The sequence below is a fragment of the Danio rerio genome, chromosome 25 (genome assembly GCF_052040795.2).
Source record: "Danio rerio strain M-AB ecotype USA chromosome 25, GRCz13ab, whole genome shotgun sequence".
Lineage (NCBI taxonomy): Eukaryota > Metazoa > Chordata > Actinopteri > Cypriniformes > Danionidae > Danio > Danio rerio.
This window is the reverse complement of record NC_141045.1, coordinates 1,087,405-1,108,170: the sequence shown is the minus strand read 5'-3', so window position 1 is coordinate 1,108,170 and position 20,766 is coordinate 1,087,405. Positions and strand designations below refer to the sequence as shown.

Sequence of the window (20,766 nt, the reverse complement as noted above, 5' to 3'; positions counted from 1 at the left end):
CCTATAGCGCATGTGTTTGGACTGTGGAGGAAACCAGAGCACCCGGAGGAAACCCACGCCAACACGGGGAGAACATGCAAACTCCACACAGAAACAACAACTGACCCAGCAGGGACTCGAACTAGTGACCTTCTTGCAGTGAGACCACAGTGCAACACCACTGAGCCACCAAAATACTTGATTTTTAAGTATTAAAAAAACTAAACTATCAGTGTGTGTGTGTGTGTGTGTGTGTGTGTGTGTGTGTGTGTGTGTAATATTTAACACGCTGGTTTGTCAGTATCATGATCAGATGAACTGTGCTGGATGGCTGTGCATTAGTGAGGTAATGTTGGTTGTTTGCTGCTGGTGTCCTGGTGTCAGGATCCTCGTCCACATTTCGAGTCTCCGTCAGGCCTGATTCATGCGCTCTTCACTGTGATTGATTCCCTGCGAGAGGAAAAAAAGAAGAAAAATTCCCGTCTGTTTCGTTATCTCACCCTCAAACCAGCTTCTGCATGTTAATGGATATATATACGCGCACACACACACACACACACACACACACACACACACACACACACACACACACACACACACACACACACACATTTAAAATAATTCTCATGGCAGCACGGTGGCTCAGTGGGTAGCGCGATCATCTCACAGCAAGGTCACTGGTTTGAGCCTCAGCTGGGTCAGTTGGTGTTTCTGTGTGGAGTTTGCATGTTCTCCGCGTGTTGGTGTGGGTTTCCTCCGGGTGCTCTGGTTTCCCCCACAGTCCAAACACATGCGCTATAGGGGAACTGATCAACTACACTGGCCGTTGTGTATTAGTGTGAATGAGTGTGTATGGGTGTTTCCCAGTGCATGGGTGCTCAAACATATGCTGGAATAGTTGGTGGTTCATTCCGCTGTGGCGACCTTTGATAAATGAGGGACTAAGATGAAGGAAAATCAATGATTTACAGCAGTCTTCAGTGTCACATCAGCACGCTTTCAGGTCACGTGACTCTAGGCTGCAGTACTGATGCTGAAAATTCTGCTCTGCATCACAGAAATAAAATAGTTTACTAAATACAATCATGATTAAAAGCAGCTGTATTAAAATAGATTTTATATATATTTTAAATGACTAAATTTTCATAAAAATATTGAACAATTTATGCAGCTTTTACTGTGTTTTTGTTCTGATAAACCGTTTCATTAAGACTACATTAAACGTATGAAAACAAATGTACTACATTACAGTCATTCATTCATTCATTCATTCATTCATTAATGCATTCATTCATTCATTCATTCATTCATTCATTCATTCATTAATGCATTCATTCATTCATTAATGCATTCATTCATTCATTCATTCATTCATGCATTCATTCATTCATGCATTCATTCATTCATTCATTCATGCATTCATTCATGCATGCATTCATTCATTCATTCATTCATTCATTCATTCATTAATGCATTCATTCATTAATGCATTCATTCATTCATGCATGCATGCATTCATTCATTCATGCATTCATTCATTCATTAATGCATTCATTCATTCATTCATGCATTCATTCATTCATGCATTCATTCATTCATTCATTCATTCATTCATTCATTCATTCATTCATTCATTCATTCATTCATTCTCCTTCAGCTTAGTCTCTTTATAAAGATAAACAAAATAAACAAATAAAAGTATAACAATAGGCTAAAATAATAAACTAAAATAAAAATATTGAAAACAATATAATTATAAAATTATAAAATATAAAAAAATATAAAAAAATTACAAATGTTTATTATTATTATTATTAAAAAACGTGAAGCAGCAGCAGTAGTATTAGTAACATCATCCAACACAGACTTACTAGTGTGTGTAAAGTACACAAGCATTATTGGTATAGGCCTTTAACATCTGGAAAAGGGGCCAGCACTGAAAACTTTGGGCTAATTTGGACACATTTACATTCTTGGAGAATGTTGATTAATGTACACTGGCCCTTGTTGTGAATAAATAAACAAATTCACAGTCATATCACCCTGCAACTCAAGAGCGCTCCCTCACTGAAGCTGAGCAGGGCTGAGGCTGGTCAGTGTGTGGATGGGAGAGCACATGGGAGCACTAGGCTGCTGTTGGCAGTGGTGTTAGTGAGGCCAGCAGGGGGCGCTCAACCTGTGGTCTGTGAGTTCTAATGCCCCAGTATAGTGAAGGGGACTCTATACTGTCTTTTAGATGAGACATTAAACTCAGATCTTGACTCTCTGTGCTCATTAATAACCCTATGGCACTTCTGATAAAAGAGTAGGGGTGTAACCCTAGTGTCCTGGCCAAATCCCCTTCATCAGCCCTTACCCATCATGGCCTCCCAATCATCCCCATCCACTGACTTGGCTCCATCACTGTCTCTCCACTCCACCTATAGCTGGTGTGTGGTGAAGCCCTGGCGCTGTTGTCCTGTGGCTGCAGTAGCATCATCCAAATGGAGCTGCACATGACTGTGAAGCGCTGTGGGTGTATGATACATGATAAATGCGCTATATAAATACACATTACAATACAAATAAATAAATAAAAATAAAGTGTAATTAAGTGTTAGTATATAGAAAAACAGGTCAAAAAGTGTTTGAAAGAAGTCTCTTCTGCTCACCAAACTGCATTTAATTGATCAAAAATACACTAAAATGTGTTAAAATGTTTTATAATTTAAACAAACTATGATCTGCATTAATAAATAGCAAAATAAAATTAATAACTGTGATGCAAAGCAGAATTTACAGCATCATCACTGCAGACACTCGTGTGACTTTACAGACTGGAGTAGTCATGCTGAAATTCAGCTTTCAATCTCAGATATGTATTATATTTGACTGTATATTCACATAATCAACACATATTTTAAATGCTAAAACTTTTTCATTATTTTTACAATTTGTGCTGTATTTGTAATCTAATAAATGTAAGCGTAATACAGGATTGTTTGTTCAGCAGGTCATGCTAATGGATTAAAAGTGACACTGTAACCGCAGTGAAGGCAGGCATCATGTGTGTGTTATTGTGGGATGATAATGATAACAATCCTGCTTATTCCTTTAAAAGACGCGGCTGAAATGCGCACGAGTGTAAGTGAATTACAGAAGAGAAGCGTCTGAGGTTATGTTGAAGGACGGCAGTTCGAAGAAAATTGGGTTAAAGTTTCATTTGAAGTCCTGAGCCGTAAAGCCAGTCTGAATTTATCACAAATGCAGCACTTCTGCGCTGCTGAAAATTCATAAGGCTTTTTATTAGATCTGTAAGTCTATGAGATTTGATTTAATACCTTTTATTTGATCTGGCGGCGATAAATTCAAGGAGTCCTGACACACGAGCGGCCCTCGCTTTCAGCAAACTTTCTGCCGGAAATGTCACCGATATCTGCGTCTTCTTTTAAAAAGTCACTGAATTCCTAATGCAGACACTTCAGACATATGCAGAGATCCCGTATATAAGCTGTTCTGCACGTTTTATTGCACTAAATGATGCTTTTTTGATCAGTATTTTTGTCTTGTTTACTTTTTTAAATATTTAAACTAAGGTGCATGTAGTGAAGATGAGATTAGGTCTCATTTTTGATAAACAAAATCATTAAAATTCATTTATTTTATGCTTAGAAAAAGAACAAACATGGCAAAATAATTGACAAATTATTTTTAATATTAAAGTACGTCTTATTAAAAATGAGGAAATATGCATAACTATTAATAACTACAAAAAGTCATTAACTAATTCAAATAATAGCAATATACACTCACCGGCCACTTTATTAGGTACACATCACTAGTACTGGGTCGGACCCCTTTTGCCTTCAGATCTGCCTTAATCCTCGGTGTCAGAGATTCAACAAGCTACTGGAAATATTCCTCAGAGATTTTGCTCCATATTGTCATGAGAGCATCACACAGTTGCTGCAGATTTGTCGGCTGCACATCCATGATGCCAATCTCCCGTTCCACCACATCCCAAAGCTGCTCTATTGGATTGAGCTCTGGTGACTGTGGAGGCCATTTGAGTACAGTGAACTCATCGTCATGTTCAAGAAACCAGTCTGAGATGATTGAGCTTTATGACATGCTGCGTTATCCTGCTGGAAGTAGCCATCAGAAGATGGAGACACTGTGCTCATAAAGGGATGGACATGGTCAGCAGCAATACTCAGGTAGGCTGTGGCGTTGATGCTCAATTGGTACTAATGGACCCAAAGAAAATCTCCCCCACACCATTACACCACCACCACCAGCCTGAACCGCTGATACAAGGCAGGATGATCCATGCTTTCATGTTGTTGAGGCCAAATTCTGAGCCGAGCGGAGTGATATGGAGCTGTAATGTGCTCTAAACCTGCCGGAACTACTTTAGCTGTGTGTTTTATTTGACAATAACCAAACACCTCAGAGTGACCATCAGCCAATCAGAATCAAGCAAACCTGCAGTCTTAAGACTATATAATGAGCTCTAATGGAGATGCTGTGTGTGTGTGTTTGTGTGTGTTCATCTACTGATCTGCAGTGTTGTTTGTTGCAGATATTGACGAGTGTGCGGAGGGAAGACACTACTGTCGAGAAAACACGGAGTGTGTGAACACAGCCGGCTCCTTTATGTGTGTGTGTCACACCGGCTTCATCCGCATTGATGACTACTCCTGCACAGGTGAGAGACACACACACATAATATACGCATGTGCACACGCACACACACACACGAAACAACAAATACCTAAACACATCGATGACTAATCCTGCACAGGTGAGAGACACACACACATAATATACGCATGTGCACACGCACACACACACACGAAACAACAAATACCTAAACACATCGATGACTAATCCTGCACAGGTGAGAGAAACAAACACTAAAATATAATCAACAACGAAAACATAAATAAAAACGTGAATTAAAACAGAAATGAGTATGTTCTATCAAAATAGCAAACACTGAACATCTCTCTATATTTGGGCTAAAACACTGCTTTATTTATTTGTTTTGTGTACTGAATGTTTGTGCTTTCATTTTAGTTTTCTTTTAATTCTTCAATTTTACTTTCCAAAGTGAATCCTCACTGCACTTAACACGTTTACAATGATAATAAAGCGTGTTAGCTGTTTTTTATGATTAATGAAGGAATTGTGCTTTGTTTTATCGTTCATTCTTCATTTATAAGTACAGTAGCATATTTACAGCTGCTGTATTTGCTATTTCTGTCAGTTCGCATCCCGTCCATTTGTCCCCCCTGGCGGCATATTCAGAAACTGCGGTTATACATTAAAAACTCGTGCTGTCCCATTTAAAGCGGCGGCGGTATAAGCCACGGCGGTAATGGTCACATTGAACTCTCACCTACTGTATAGGTCAATAGCATCATTGCAATATCAGGCAGCACCTGTGAGAACACAGTAGAGGTGTGAACCTACACTAGTCTCACGGTTCGGTTACGATTATCATGCCATCGATTCGGTTCAATTCGATATTTCGGTGCATCACGGTGCATTGACGGTGCTTTCCATACACAGTTTTATATTTTCTTCACAGCAGCATTTCTTGTATTAAAATGTATGAATATATTTATATTTATACACTATTTGTAATGCAATTTTGTCATTTAATACAAACAGTCAGATATATAAACTGTAACATTAAACAAAACGAGCATTTAGCAAATAATATAAACAAATATAAATATCCCGCTCACTCTCTGATCCTTGTCTAGTTCTCTTACACCCCTTTGATTGGCCACACCCTCAAAAAAAAAAAGCGGTTGCGATTGGCTCTTGTGAGCTGCGTTCTTCACAGATGAGTGATGCTGATAAGCGGCAGCGGCGATCTCACAGCTGATGTATGATAGACACGGTGGAGAAAACTGCAGACACGCGCTCGTTTCTGTATGCAAAAGTAACGCTGTAAAACAGCCGAGAAGAGAAGAAAAGCCACGCCAGCAGGTCAAATGGGCCACTGTGTCTGAGAAAGAGAGAGAGAGAGAGAGAGAGAGAGAGAGAGAGAGAGAGAGAGAGAGAGAGAGAGAATTTGGAGATTCAGAAACGAGCTGTTCAGTTCTGGCTGCACCTGCATCAGTCGGACCCCCAGTCTGTCCAATATAAAGCCCTTCTGGCTAATGAAAAACCTACAGTGTCTCATCCTCTAAACACACTGGTATCTGAGCTACTGGAAAAAACACAAACCGAACCCGTCCCCAAACAAAACCTTCACAAACAAATTGACAAAACATTAAAATATAACTATGATGAAAAACTGAAAACTGAATTCAACCTCCAGACTAAACTTAAATGTTATTCGGCCCTAAATAGAACCACACAGTTGGCAAATTATTTATCATTAAAACAATTAAAAGAAAAGCACATTCTTTCCAAATATCGCCTCTGTGATCATGACCTAGAAATAGAAAAAGGCAGACATAAAAAATCCTGGACTCCTAAGGAAAAGAGAATATGTCAACAGTGTGACACAAAGCAAATAGAGGATGAGACACACTTCCTTCTGTTCTGCCCCAAATACACCACCACTAGAGAAATATTTTCCCCCCAATTTGAAACATTGATCAGTTCATTTTTTAATTTAAATGACTCAGAAAAACTTTACCATATACTCGGAGAGGACGAATTGACATTTGAACTGGCTGCAAAATATGTATATACCCTACACACCATAAGAAATGGTTAATGTAAATTTGTGTCTTATTTAAATAATTTAAACTTTTTACTATTATTATTATTTTATTTATCAAATGTTTTTTTTTTTGTTTTTTTTTTGTGTGTGTCATTATATCTTATCTGTATTACTATTAATTATTATTTTCAATGGTTTTAATATGTTTCATATTTGAAATGCTTTGGCAATACTGTATTTAATGTCATGCCAATAAAGCAACTTGAACTGAACTGAGAGAGAGAGAGAGAAAGAGAGAGAGAGAGAGAGAGAGAGAGAGAGAGAGAGAGAGAGAGAGAGAGAGAGAGAGAGAGAGAGAGAGAGAGAGAGAGAGAGAGAGAGAGAGAGAGAGAGAGAGAGAGAGAGAGAGAGAGAGAGAGAGAGAGAGAGAGAGAGAGAGAGAGAGAGAGAGAGAGAGAGAGAGAGAGAGAGAGAGAGAGAGAGAGAGAGAGAGAGAGAGAGAGAGAGAGAGAGAGAGAGAGAGAGAGAGAAAGAGAGAGAGAGAGAGAGAGAAAATTTTGAATTTTCAACACGCCTTTAATAAACATTTTAAAGACGTTATACAATCAAATGTTACACATAAAAATTAAAATTAAAAACAGCCTAATGAACCATAAACTCAAAATTTTCATCACAAATTTGACATAAAACTCCTTTGTAACACCAAATTTTTTCAAAACACATAAGATCACCCATTGTTGTTTTGTAATACTGGAAATCAATTAAAATTCTGGATTTCACCAAGTTAAAAAAAAATGTTTTTAAACAGCCACTTGAGTTTTGCTCGACTTGTATTTTTCTAGTGTCATAAATTGCCATTTTTGCTTGACCCCAAAGAAAATTTAATAACTGACAAAAAAACGACGTTTACGTGTATACTTATAACCACAAATAAACGTTTCCATAGAAAATGTTGCGCCAAAACAAACAAACAAGTTAGATAAGACCTGAAAAAAGGAACTTAGCCTGTTACATAACATAAAAGCATGATATAGGGTTTCACGTTGAGAACGAAAAGGACATTCATCACTATTACCTGGATTTATAATTGAAACAAACGCATTCACAGCTATGGCACCATGCAAGAGAGAGAGAGAGAGAGAGAGAGAGAGAGAGAAATGGAGTCGGCTACTTTCATTCTCTGGATCTCAGTGAAATAGGGGCTTTTGTTGTATATGTCAATGAAAGACTGATCCAGCAAACACACACAGTGAAATTGTGCACAGTTTATGAGTTTTAAGTAGTTAAAGCGCTGTAAATACTCGCGATCGCCTCCCTCGCGACAGAGCGCATATGAGGTAAATGACGTCAGTAATAACCGGTTATGATTATTACTGATCCGATACCGAATTGTCCGCGTCTGCATCGCGGTGCACCGAAAAAACGATTATTTTTGACACCCCTAGAACACGGCACAGTTATTATCGCTAACTCAGTTCATCTCCAGTCCAGCAGTGTGTGTAGGGCGCATTGGTTGTTAGTTTTGATTAGTGTTGATTTCAAATGCAATGAATCTGTTCATTTACACTTGCATTCAAACTAAGCAACACTGTGCTCATTTGTGTGTGCGACTACATTTTGGCTGGTGTGCCTACATTTTTAAAACAGTTTAAAAAAACTAAGCTCACTGCAAAAAATGCTTTTCTTACTTAGATTTTTTGTCTTCTTTCTAGTCCAAATATCTAAAAGTTCCTAAATCAAGAAAAATTTTCTAAACAAGCAAAACATATTGCCTTGTTTTGAGAAATAATATGCCAATATTAAGTCAGTTTTTCCTTAAAACAAGCAAAATAATCTGCCAGTGGGGTAAGCAAAATAATCTTACATCAAAAGAAAAAACAAGATAAATTTGCTCACCCCATTGGCAGATTATTTTGCTTGTTTTAAGAAAAAACTAACTTAATATTGGCATAATATTTCTCAAAACAAGACTATATGCTTTGCTTGTCTAAAAAATGCTTCTTGATATAAGAAATTTTAGATATTTAGACTAGAAACAAAACAAAAAATCTTAGCAAGAAAAGCATTTTTTGCAGTGCTCACTCTGTCGATCAAAATTAAACCAAACATAAATCAGTATAGATGCATTGTGCGTCATTGAATGCAGCATTGTGTCTAATATGCAGACACACACTCGCAGGTATTCTGGGAAAAGAAATCCTCATTATAGGAGCTCTTTTCTGCTGAAACAGCGGATCTGAACTCCCAGCTTAAACATGGACTATTCCTGTAATTATTTTCAAGTGTTTGCTGTTGCTCTTCCACTAATTGCCCAGCGGTTACTGAAAACACACACATTCAGTGGCCGCATCTCTTCAGTTTATGGATTATCCGGAGCAAACATGCAGCTGTTCTGACTGCGGTTCGGAGATAATTAGTGAAAGCAATGCTACAGCCGATGAGCTTCATTCAGGAGATAAATGTCTGCATTACGCCATTGTAGGTGCATCATGAAGAGCTGCGCGCTACCTGGAAAACAGCCTTTATTGTGTATTTCAGTGTTATTGATTGACTTGCGGTACACAGAGAGCGTCCCAGAGCTCCCTCCACAACTGATAAACACTGTTAACATTTAATTCCTCACGACCCCCTGAGATGAATATGAGAGAACTGATGGATTATATTCCTGCGCACGGATCAATATTAAAATGTCTGTGAGAGACGAGAGGCCGGCATTCCCAGAATTCATCAGCAGAAGTCGACACGGAGTCTCTTCACAGTGGAGACTTACTGAGATGAGCTGTAAAGCCGTAATCACAGATGCAGAAAGCCCTGATGCTGATGAAAAGAGGAGCACTGAGCACCCGGCAGCAGCACACTGAGCATTATATATGCCAATAACTGCATGAAGCCGCGCACACTTACAATGCTCCATTCAGTCAATCACAGCTACACTCACACTTCTACATCAACCTGGCCATCAAAAACCTCCTATCTGCATTATAAATGTAGAATCAGCCATTCATCATACTGTAAATGACAGCTGCTCCAAATACCTCAGTAACATCTTAGCAACCATCCTGAACACCACAGCAACAACCCAGAATACCTCAGCAACACCTAAACCACTGCCTGGAACTGCTTAACAACAACCCGGAACACATCAGAAGTAACCCAAAATACCTCGGCAACACTTAAAACAACATAGCAACCATCCAGAGCAGTTTAACAACACCCCTAGCCATCCAGTACCACTAACTACTCAGAACACCTCAGTAACATCTCAGCAACCACCCAGTACACCTCAGCAACACCATAGCAACACCTAAACCACCGCTTAGAACATCTTAGTAACCATCCAGAACACCACAGCAACATCTTAGGAACTACTTGGAACACCTTAGTAACAGCTTAACAATGACCCAGAACACCTCAGTGACAACCCAAAATACCTCGGCAACACTTAAAACAACATAGCAACCATCCAGAGCACTTTAAAAACATCCCTAGCTACCTGGAACAACTAACTACTCAGAACACCTCAGTAACATCTTAGCAACCACCCAGAACACCTCAGCATCACCATAGCAACAATTAAACCACTGCCTATAACATATTAGCAACCACCCAGAACACCTCAGCAACACCATAGCAACAATTAAACCACTGCCTATAACATATTAGCAACCATCCAGAACACCACAGCAACATCTTAGGAACTACTTGGAACACCTTAGTAACAGCTTAGCAATGACCCAAAACACCTAACAAACCAGAACACCTCAGCAACACCATAGCAACACCCAAACCACTGCCTAGAACATCTTAGTAACACCCAGAACACCAGAGCAACATCTTAGGAACTAATTGGAACACCGTAGTAACAGCATAACAATGACCCAGAACACCTCAGTGACAACCCAAAATACCTCGGCAACACTTAAAACAACATAGCAACCATCCAGAGCAGTTTAACAACACCTTTAGCCATCTCGAACCATCAACTACCCAGAACACCTCAGTAACATCTTAGCAACCACCCGGAACACCGTGATAACCCCTCAGGAACCACCTACAACTTGACAACACTTTTAACGCACTTTAGCAACTATCTGAAGACCATAGCAATACCATAGCAATCATCTAGATCACCATATCAACAACCAATAAAACCTTTCGAACCATCTAAATCCCCTTAACAACCAATAATCACCTCAGCAACCACCCAGAACCCCTTAGCAATTGTCTAGAACACCTTAGCATCCACCCACAATACCAGACACCTACAACAATCACCCAGAGCTCCTCAGAAAGGCAATAGCAACTATATAACAACATTAAACCATCTAGGCAACAATCAGAATATGATTAATACATTACTGCAACAATACAGAAGCACCTTAGCAACCACCTGAAACACCCGAGCAACCCCTAACACCTAGAACAACTTAGCAACTATACAAACTTCTAACAACACTTTAATAACAAAATAGAACTCTACAGTAACACCCTAACAACAATCTAGATAACCTTGACAACCCAGAAAACCTTAGGAACCACATAGATTACCTTAGCAACCAGACAACCACAACAATCGCACAAATATATTCAGTAAGACAATAGCAAGCATATAACAGTGTTAAAATAGTCTAGGCAACAACCCAGAACACCTAAGCAACGCCACTATAAAACTTTAACACCTTAGCAACAACCCAAAACACTTCATCAATCCCCTGAAGACTACAACAGTACCTTAGCAACCATCTAGATGACATTAAAAGCTGCCCAGTACACCATAGCAACCACCCAGAACATATCAGTAACCACATAAAAGACCTTAGTTTCACCTTAGCAACCATCCAACACCATCCAAGCATCCACACACAACACCTTAGCAACATCACTTTATGAACACCTTAGCAACCACCTAGATCACAATAAAAGGTGCCCAGTACACCATAGCAACCACCCAAAATATGTCAGTAACCACATAAAAGACCTTAGTTTCACCTTAGCAACCATCTAACACCATCCTTGCACAACACCTTAGCAACAACACTTTATGAACACCTTAGCAACCATCCAACACCATCTAAGCATCCACGGAGAACACCTTAGCAACAACACTTTATAAACACCTTAGCAACCACCTGGATTACAATAAAAGCTCCCCAGTACACCGTAGCAACTACCTAAACACCTCAGCAATCACCCAGCACCATGTTAACACCTTAACAACCACATAGCTACCACCCAGTAACCACTCAGCCCTAGCACCCCATAGCAACACCCTAACATTCACCAAGAACACCTTAGCGACATTAAGTTTTATTGTTGCTAAGATGTTAGAGTATTGCTAGTAGCACCCTAGCAACCACCTATAACACATCAGGAATCACCCAGAACACCCAGCACAATGCTAACACCTTAGCAACCACATAGCTACTACCTAGTAACCACTCAGCCCTAGCAATGACATAACAACATCTAACTAACCCCATAGCAACACCCTAACATTCAGCAAGAACACCTTAGTGACATTTTTATATTATATTGTTGCTAAACTGTTCTTGGTAACATCCTAACAACCACCCATAACACCCTAACAACACTACAGCATCAGAAAGTAAGGTGAGTAGCAACATGGCGAGTCATTAACACACAGTGCAACAATATTCCAGCATCAGTGCAGCATAGCGAAGCTCTTAATCCTCCTGCAGCCGCCCACAACACCACAGCCATGATTTATCAATGCGCCGCTAACCAATTAATAAAGCTGCTGATCCAGGCCGCTACAGCATTGTGCTGGAAACAAAGGTTGTGTGTTTGAAGCTCAGGGAACGCACTCCAAATGTTGCGCAGCCAAACGCATCAGTGTAATTGCACAAATAATCATCCCATCTGACAGTGTTTGGATGCGCAGCTCGTCCCGCCCCTGCCTCTCGCCGCTGCCAGCGCTCCAGCAGACAGATTGCGTTTTCATTTGATGCATGAAAATAAAAGAGTGTTTTGCGGAGTTTTGTGTTGCCGGGGTGTTTCATTACGTAAAAAGCGGCTTTTGGAAGATATTCTGGGAATGCTCGTGCGTCTGCATTGGTTTCTCCGTCCTGGCGGAGTCTATTGTTTCAAAGCGAACGCGATGCCAGGCTCCGCTGCGCTCTGCCAACTTCTCCTCTGCTTGTCCCAGCGCTACTTTAATTTCATCCCCCTCTTTTTGAGCTCCGCTTCATGAGAAAAGCTGAATAAAAACCCGCTCGCAGTGTGTGTGTGTGTGTGCCAGCAGTACGTAATTAAAGAGCGCCCATATGTATACCCCGAAAGTGAGATGCATGATATTGGAAAAAATAAATAAATAAATATATATATATATATATATCTCTGGGGCAGCATGGTGGCACAGTGGGTAGCACAATCACCTCACAGCAAGAAGGTCGCTGGTTCGAGCCCCAGCTGGGTCAGTTGGTGTTTCTGTGTGGAGTTTGCATGTTCTCCCCTGGTTGGCGTGGGTTTCCTCCGGGTGCTCCGGTTTCCCCACAGTCCAAACACATGCGCTATAGGGGAATTGGGTGAGCTAAATTGTCCGTAGTGTATACAGTATGTGTGTGAGTCAGAGTGAACGGGTGTTTCCCAGTGATGGGTTGCAGCTGGAAGGGCATTCCCTGCGTAAAACATATGCTGGATAAGTTGGCGGTTCATTCCGCTGTGGTGACCCCAGATTAATAAAGGGACTAAGCCGAAAACGAATGAATGAATGAATGTATATGTCTGTTTAAACACGCACCAAAAACCCAGACAGCATCTATTTATGACTATGGAGCGCATCAGCTGACAGTCATGCACTACTACAGGGGTGGCCAACCCTGTTCCTGGAGAGCCACCTTCCTGCAGATTTCAGTTGCTACCCATATCAAACACACCTGCCTGTAATTATCACGTGGTGTTCAGGGCCTAATTTATTGGTTGAGGTGTGTTTGATAAGGGTAGAAACTGAAATCTGCAGGAAGGTGGCTCTCCAGGAACAGGGTTGGCCTCCCCTACACTACTACATGACTGTTTCGAGGATTGCACAGGACGTCAACGGCGCCTGTAATGCAAAAAAAAGGGAATCCCACTGTTTTATATATTCATTTCAAAGTGTTTTCATGCCTATATAAAAGCACAGAACAGATTTACATTTAAGAGCAAGGGGTGTCCTGGTGTGGGGTTGTGTATAGACCTTTTTCATGGCTGCTGCATGGAGGGCGCCATAGCGACCAGCGTCTTCCGTTAGAATGCTAAAAACTTCCGTTTACAGCGTGTACAACTGGTAATTTGCGCTCCGAAAATGGGTTTCAATAACGTTTTTAATGGATAACAGAGTGTTTTTGTGACACACAACTTAGAAATGTGTCTGTTAAAGCCGTTATAATCTGTCACGTATGGTTCAAGCGCGTCAGAAATATGAGAAAAACGTTCTCCTAGTTCACCTGTCTGCTGTCAGAAATACAGTGTGTGTGTGATCCCGGCCTGTCAGCTGTTAGCTCAGCGGCTCTTTAACACACACACACACAGAGAGAGAGAGAGAGAGAGAGAGAGAGAGCAAACCAGAGTACTGGCATGAAACTTAACAGGTATGAAAGTTGTGCAATTTACAAAAATGAGCAATAAAAGTCTGTTATTGATCCTCTGCTGGCTGATCTGCTGTTCATTCTAATCGCGAGCCGTTTGTGTTTTATTTCGTGTGTTGTTTTCACCACGGTTTGTGTTTTCTGTCATATCGAAATGACACTCGCCTATATTTTCACTTTGTCACAGTTATTAAATCAGTGTGTCAGTGGCACAGTACAGGCTACGTGTGTGTGTCAAACAATTTGGTGAACTACATTTGTTTGGGCTGGCTATATATGTGAAATAAAGAGAAAATGTTGACTTTAGCGATGACGAGGCTTCATTTAAACTGCAGAAGATGCCGTCTGACACCGAGGGGAAAACGCCTCACAGCAGCTGTTTTCCATCCTATTAGATCACATTTCTTTAAATGATCAGTCCAGGAGATGCTGCTGATGGACAACAGTATTAGCTCAAAGAGGATAAAAGCAGGTAAAATAGATTAAAACTATCCTTTCAAAGCTGTTCAAATGTGACTGTTTACATGCATCAGCTGCCGACCGGAAGTTCTCAGCATTCTCCTTGCGCATACACGCAAAGCATCATGGGTAATTTTGCGTTCCAAGAAAAAGGTCTATAGGGAGGATCGGCTCTTTATTGCCGCCCTTCATAGAAAGATTGAAAATACGGGAGAAAAATGGGAAAATACCTTTACGGGATGATATCGGGATAGAACTGTAAAATACAGGAGAATCCCGGGAAAACCGAGAGGGTTGACATGTATGTCAATGACGTCATGTGAAAACAACCTATAATGAGGAAATTTCAGTTTGCGAGCGAGCTAATGTCTAGAAATGAATGGAAGTGAATGAGAGCAGAAGTCTCCAGCCAAAAAGATTTCACAATAGCCCCTTTCACACAGTGATACAGGTAAATATCCGGAAAATTTCTTGAACGACTTTACCGGTATATTCAGAAAAGCGCTGTTCACACAGGCGAGGACGTTACGGAAATTTTCCGGAAAAGAGCATTCACACATCCATTCCAAAATACCGGTAAATTCTGACATCATTCACCACAAATGAGCTTTAAACGGCTGCGCTTGTATTTGTAAACATTTGACTAAATTACAAACTCTGTGGATGATCAATATTGTGAACAACTTTCGCAGGATCACTTTCGCATGTCGAGATGTTCATAATATGTGCGTGTGCAGGCGCTCACAGGCTGTTTCAAAGGCACACGCAAAGCTTAAAGGCAAACAAACAACGGCTTATCATAAGCATCTCATCGATGATTATTTACACAGTTGGCATAAAGAAGAACATATAAACGTGATCTGACTAACTTCTAGCAGCTAAATGTGTCTGGAAAAATATTCAAAGGTTTTTATTCTCACAAACCGCGCGGACGTAAATGCGTCTGACTGTTGTGATTGGCTAAAGCAGAAGTCTTACGTCAGCACGTTCTAGACGTGCACGCGCTTATTACGGTAATCTTCCTTCTGCATTCACACAGCGCAGCATTCCGGCAAATTGCCGGTAATGTTACAACTTCTCTTTCCGGAAAATAGCCAGAACGAATTTACCGGTATTTTCAAAAAGGACCTGTTCACACATACAACCTTTCCGGAAAATTGCCGGCAATTTTCCGGAAAGGTCTGTATGTGTGAAAAGGGCTAATGTCTGCATCCACTCATATGCCAAGAATGGGCATGGGATGATAACCGGTTTCAAGGTTTAACGCAGTGTGGAAAAGTCATGGTTTTAAAACCGCAAACTTTTTCTGTTATACCGTTACTAAGGTAAAAACATTTGGAGATGGACACAATTCTAACATTTTTGGCTCTAGACATCAGCACAATGGATTTAAAATGAAACAAGCAAGACGTGCTTTAACTGCAGACTGTCAGCTTTAATTTGAGGGCATTTACATCCAAATCAGGTGAACGCTGGAGGAATTACAACAGTTTGAATATGTGCCTCCCACTTGTAAAGGGACCAAAGGTAATTGGACAGAATAAAAATTATAAATCAAAATTCACCTTTTTAATACTTGGTTGCAAATCCTTTGCAGTCGATTACAGCCTGACGTCTGGAACGCATAGACATCACCAGACGCATTGTTTTTTTTTTAGCCAGGCATTTAAAAAGAACTTATTGTAGAGCAGTGATCACAATACCGTGATACCACCGGAATACCGGAAGCCGTGATGTTTTATCCAAGGTTATCATATCATCAGAAACATAAACCAGCCCATTCCTACTCAAGAGTAAGGTCAATGCACACATTGTGATGCTGAAACCATATTCTGCAGCCCTACTCGAAAGCATCTGACTTTTAATGAGACGGAGGCGCTCTCCAGCCTCAAACGCTGTGAAATGATTTTGTGCGCTCCTCCTGCTAATAACACCACAGGTGCTGTAATTAATAGCTCCAGCGCCTCTGTTTGCTTAAGACGGAAACCCAGAGAGAGCTTTTCCTCTTCTTCAACATTTACACACTTCACACATGGCTAATCCAGACCCGCGTCCACCCTGATAAGCCTAATGAAGCGCTCTCTCTCTCTCTCTCTCTCTCTCTCTCTCCGCAGAGGAGGTAATTAGTGGAGAAACGCCGAGCGCAGCGCTTTGTTCTGCGCACAACTCTATTGATAAATGTTTGATTGGTGGAGTGCAGATGGCCGCCGGCTTTACGTCTGAGTCTGCACTTCTGAAGCTACGAGGCGTTAAACAAACTCTCATCTGTTCGCTCAGCTCGCTTTTGACAAATATGGACGATCTATTACACTGGAAGCGCTTGTGTACTTTAGATTGTAGAGCTCATGTAGTGGTGTTCAGTAGGTGACAGTGTAGCGGCTAGATTAATGCACATGACAGATGCTGTAATCTAAAGCGATGTACACTGCTACACTCCTCTTCTGTTTACATTTTGCTCTTTGTTTTGAGGCTTCGCAATGACGCGTGCTAAAGACCAATACAAATGCCTTAGAAAACACATAGCAACATATTAAAAGTCGAGGAAGTTAACAACAGAGTAACACATTTACACAACAGTTGCCTAGCAAACACCTTAACAACAGTATAGCAACTTATTACACTATAGCTATCACAAAGATCACTTGGGTACAGCAATACAGCAACATGTTTACATCTTACATCTGCATATTAGTGACCTACCTATGTTTACATCTCCATATTAGTAGCCTAGCAACAACTCCGAACAACTTAGTAACACTGTAGCAACATTTGAACACTCTAGCAACAATATAGTTACATTTCAACACTGTAGCAACTCCCAGAACACCTTAGCAAGAAAAATAAACACCCTATTATCAATACAACATCAACAGTTTACCCTAGCAACTGGAAATCAGTTTCCGAGCTGCCAACCAGAGCCCCTTAGCAACAACACTGCAACATTTTAACACCCTAAAGACCAGTCAAAACACATTAGTAACTATACAGCAAACATTTACACCCTAGCAACTGCATATCTGTAGCCTAGCAACAACTCAGAACACTTTAGTAACATTGTAGCAACATTTCAACACTCTGGTAACAATATAGTTGCATCACAACACCTTAGCAACTGCCAGAATACATTAGCAATAACACATTTACTCCCAGAACACAGTGACGATATAGCACACCCTATTTAAACACCCTAAAGATCAACCAAAATACATTAAGAACTAATACAGCAAACATTTAGACCTCAGCAACAGCATATCAGATGCCTAGCAACCACTCAGAACCCATTAGTGACAATGTAGCAACATTTGACCACTCTCTGATAACAACATAGTAACATTTTAGCACTGTAACAACAACCAGAACACCGCAGTGAAGATATGGCAACAACACACCACAGCAACAACACAAATACATGTTTACAAAGTCACACTAGTTGCCTAGAAACCACCCAAAATATCCCAACAACAATGCAGCAATATTTTAACACTATAGCAACCACAAAGGTCACTTGGCTACAGCAATACATCAAAATGTTTACATCTAACATCTGCATATTAGTAACCTAGCAACTACTCTGAACAACTTAGCAACACTGTAGCAACATTCAAAAACTCTAGCAACAATATAGTTACATTTCAACACTGTAGCAACTCCCAGAACACTTAGCAATGAAAAAACACCCTATCATCAATACAACAACAACAGTTTACCCTAGCAACTGGAAATCAGTTTCCGAGCAGCCAACCAGAGCCCCTTAGCAACAACACTGCAACATCTTAACACCCTAAAGACCAGTCAAAACACATTAGTAACTATACAGCAAACATTTACACCCTAGCAACTGCATATCTGTTGCCTAGCAACAACTCAAAACACTTTAGTAACATTGTAGCAACATTTGAACACTCTGGTAACAATATAGTTGCATCACAACACCTTAGCAACCGTCAGAATACATTAGCAATAATGTAGCAAAACTAACTCCCTAACAACCACACAATCAAATTCCCGTCAACATAACAGCAATATAGTTACAACATGGCAACATCAGGTTAGTTTCTTGTCACGCACCCAGAACCCCTTTAGCAACAATATAGCACCATTCTGATCAACTACACTGGCCGTAGTGTATGAGTGTGTGAATAAGTGTGTAAGGGTGTTTCCCAGTACTGGGTTGCAGCTGGAAGGCCATCCGCTGGGTAAAACATATGCTAAAAATAGTAGGTGGTTGATTCCGCTGTGGTGACCTCAGAAATGGAGAATAAGCCGTAGGATGATGAATGCATGAGGTTGATATCTGCATGGAATTGCTCTGGTGCAGGTACAGCCCATAATAACTGCTGCAGCAGCAGAGCCCGCGGACACTCTCAATTGGCCCTTTTCTAATCCTTTGCACTGAAGAATGAGCCTCACACACACAGGGAGATAGGTGTGTGTGTCTCAGATAACAGCTTTCTCACACACCGCAGGAAAGACTAATAACAGCAGCAGAGATTATGGGCTAATCGTTGGAGACGCTCGAGGGCCGAACACTGAGAAACACAAGAACTGAGAGATTCAGTGGACGCTCGTGATGATGCAGAGAAACAGAGGAGAGAAGAGGAGCTGTGTTTCCAAAATCAATTAGTTACTTAGTAAACCTGTTATAATTTACAACTATTTAGTTGATTTAACCTATTTTTTTTATAATTATGCACTTAAATAATTTACTTAATAATTTTAAGGCCTGCATTTTCAAAATAACGTCAACTAATCGCTTTGCACAGTGTATAAATAACACTAAGGGCCCTATCATACACCCGGCGCAGAGTGGTGCAAGGTGCGATGCAATTGTTATTTGCTAGTTTCAGCTTGGCGCATGAGTTGTTTTGACGTTTTGCGATACGCTGTTTAAATAGCAAATGCATTTGCGCTCATATGTGCGCCCATAGGCGTTCTGCTCTAAAAAAGCAGGTGTGTTTTGGCGCGTTGCTGTTATGAGAAACTGTAATAGTCTGTTCCATAGACCAGAACAAACTCGGTCTATTGTCCAGCGCAGAGCACGTTAGTTGTGCGCCTCACTTACACACTGCTTAATACACACAAGATGTAGAGCAATACGCAAATATCTTTACAGATGACAAAGAATTAAAATATTAAGGATATATTTATAGGATATAATAAGAATAGATATAGGATATAAATATAAAGGATTAAAATATTACTAAACATATTATTTTCTAGCCTACATGAATATAAACACCACTGCCTTCATGCCTTCTTCATCTCGGGAGGCTTTTTCAGTTCATTCATAATAGTTTTGCTTTTGTATAATGTTATTATTATTAGCAGTGTTATTTATTATATCCATATTTATATTTGTTTTATTAAGAACAAGCTTAGATTTGTCCACGTGCAGGTTTAAGACCATATGGGGCACAGCATGTGTTTTAGGATGTAACTCAGGTTTTGAGCACACTTCATTATTATTGTTCATTTATTTGTTTGCTGGAGATTAGAACTGAATTTAGAAATATTTGCGCTTAACAAACTGAATTAATTATTTATAGGCTAATTGATGTCCTTACGTACAAGGTTTCCTTATCCACGAGAGCGAAAGTGAAAGTAAGTAATGAGGAGGCTCATCTCTCATTCTCGCGCTGCAGATGCTCTGTTTAACTGTTCTTGCTAGTGTAATATTCAGCTTTTCCACTTACAAAGTCCATCATGTAAATAGCAAATGCGCTACACTGCAAAAAATGCTTTTCTTACTTTGATTTTTTTGTCTAGTTTTGAGTCCAAATATCTCACAATTCTTAAATCAAGAAGAATTTTCTAGACAAGCAAAACATATTGTCTTGTTTTTAGCAATAATATGCCAAAATTAAGTGAGTTTTTCTTAAAACAAGCTAAATAATCTGCCAATGGGGTAAGCAAAAAAAAAAAGTTTTTCCTTTTGACATAATATTATTTTGCTTACCCCATTGGCAGATTATTTAGCTTGTTTTAAGAAAAACTCACTTAATTTTGGCATATTATTGCTAAAAACAAGACAATATGTTTTGCTTGTCTAGAAAACTCTTCTTGGTTTAAGAATTGTGA

General features: G+C 40.0%; 1 protein-coding gene across 1 annotated transcript in view; it reads left to right on the top strand.

The window, feature by feature from the left end:
- nell2a (neural EGFL like 2a) overlaps positions 1-20,766 on the top strand; it is a 134,496-nt gene that overhangs the window by 73,753 nt on the left and 39,977 nt on the right. Inside the window, 1 exon segment of the mRNA NM_001080075.3 lies at positions 4,541-4,666. Coding sequence (NP_001073544.2) covers positions 4,541-4,666 — 126 coding nt within the window.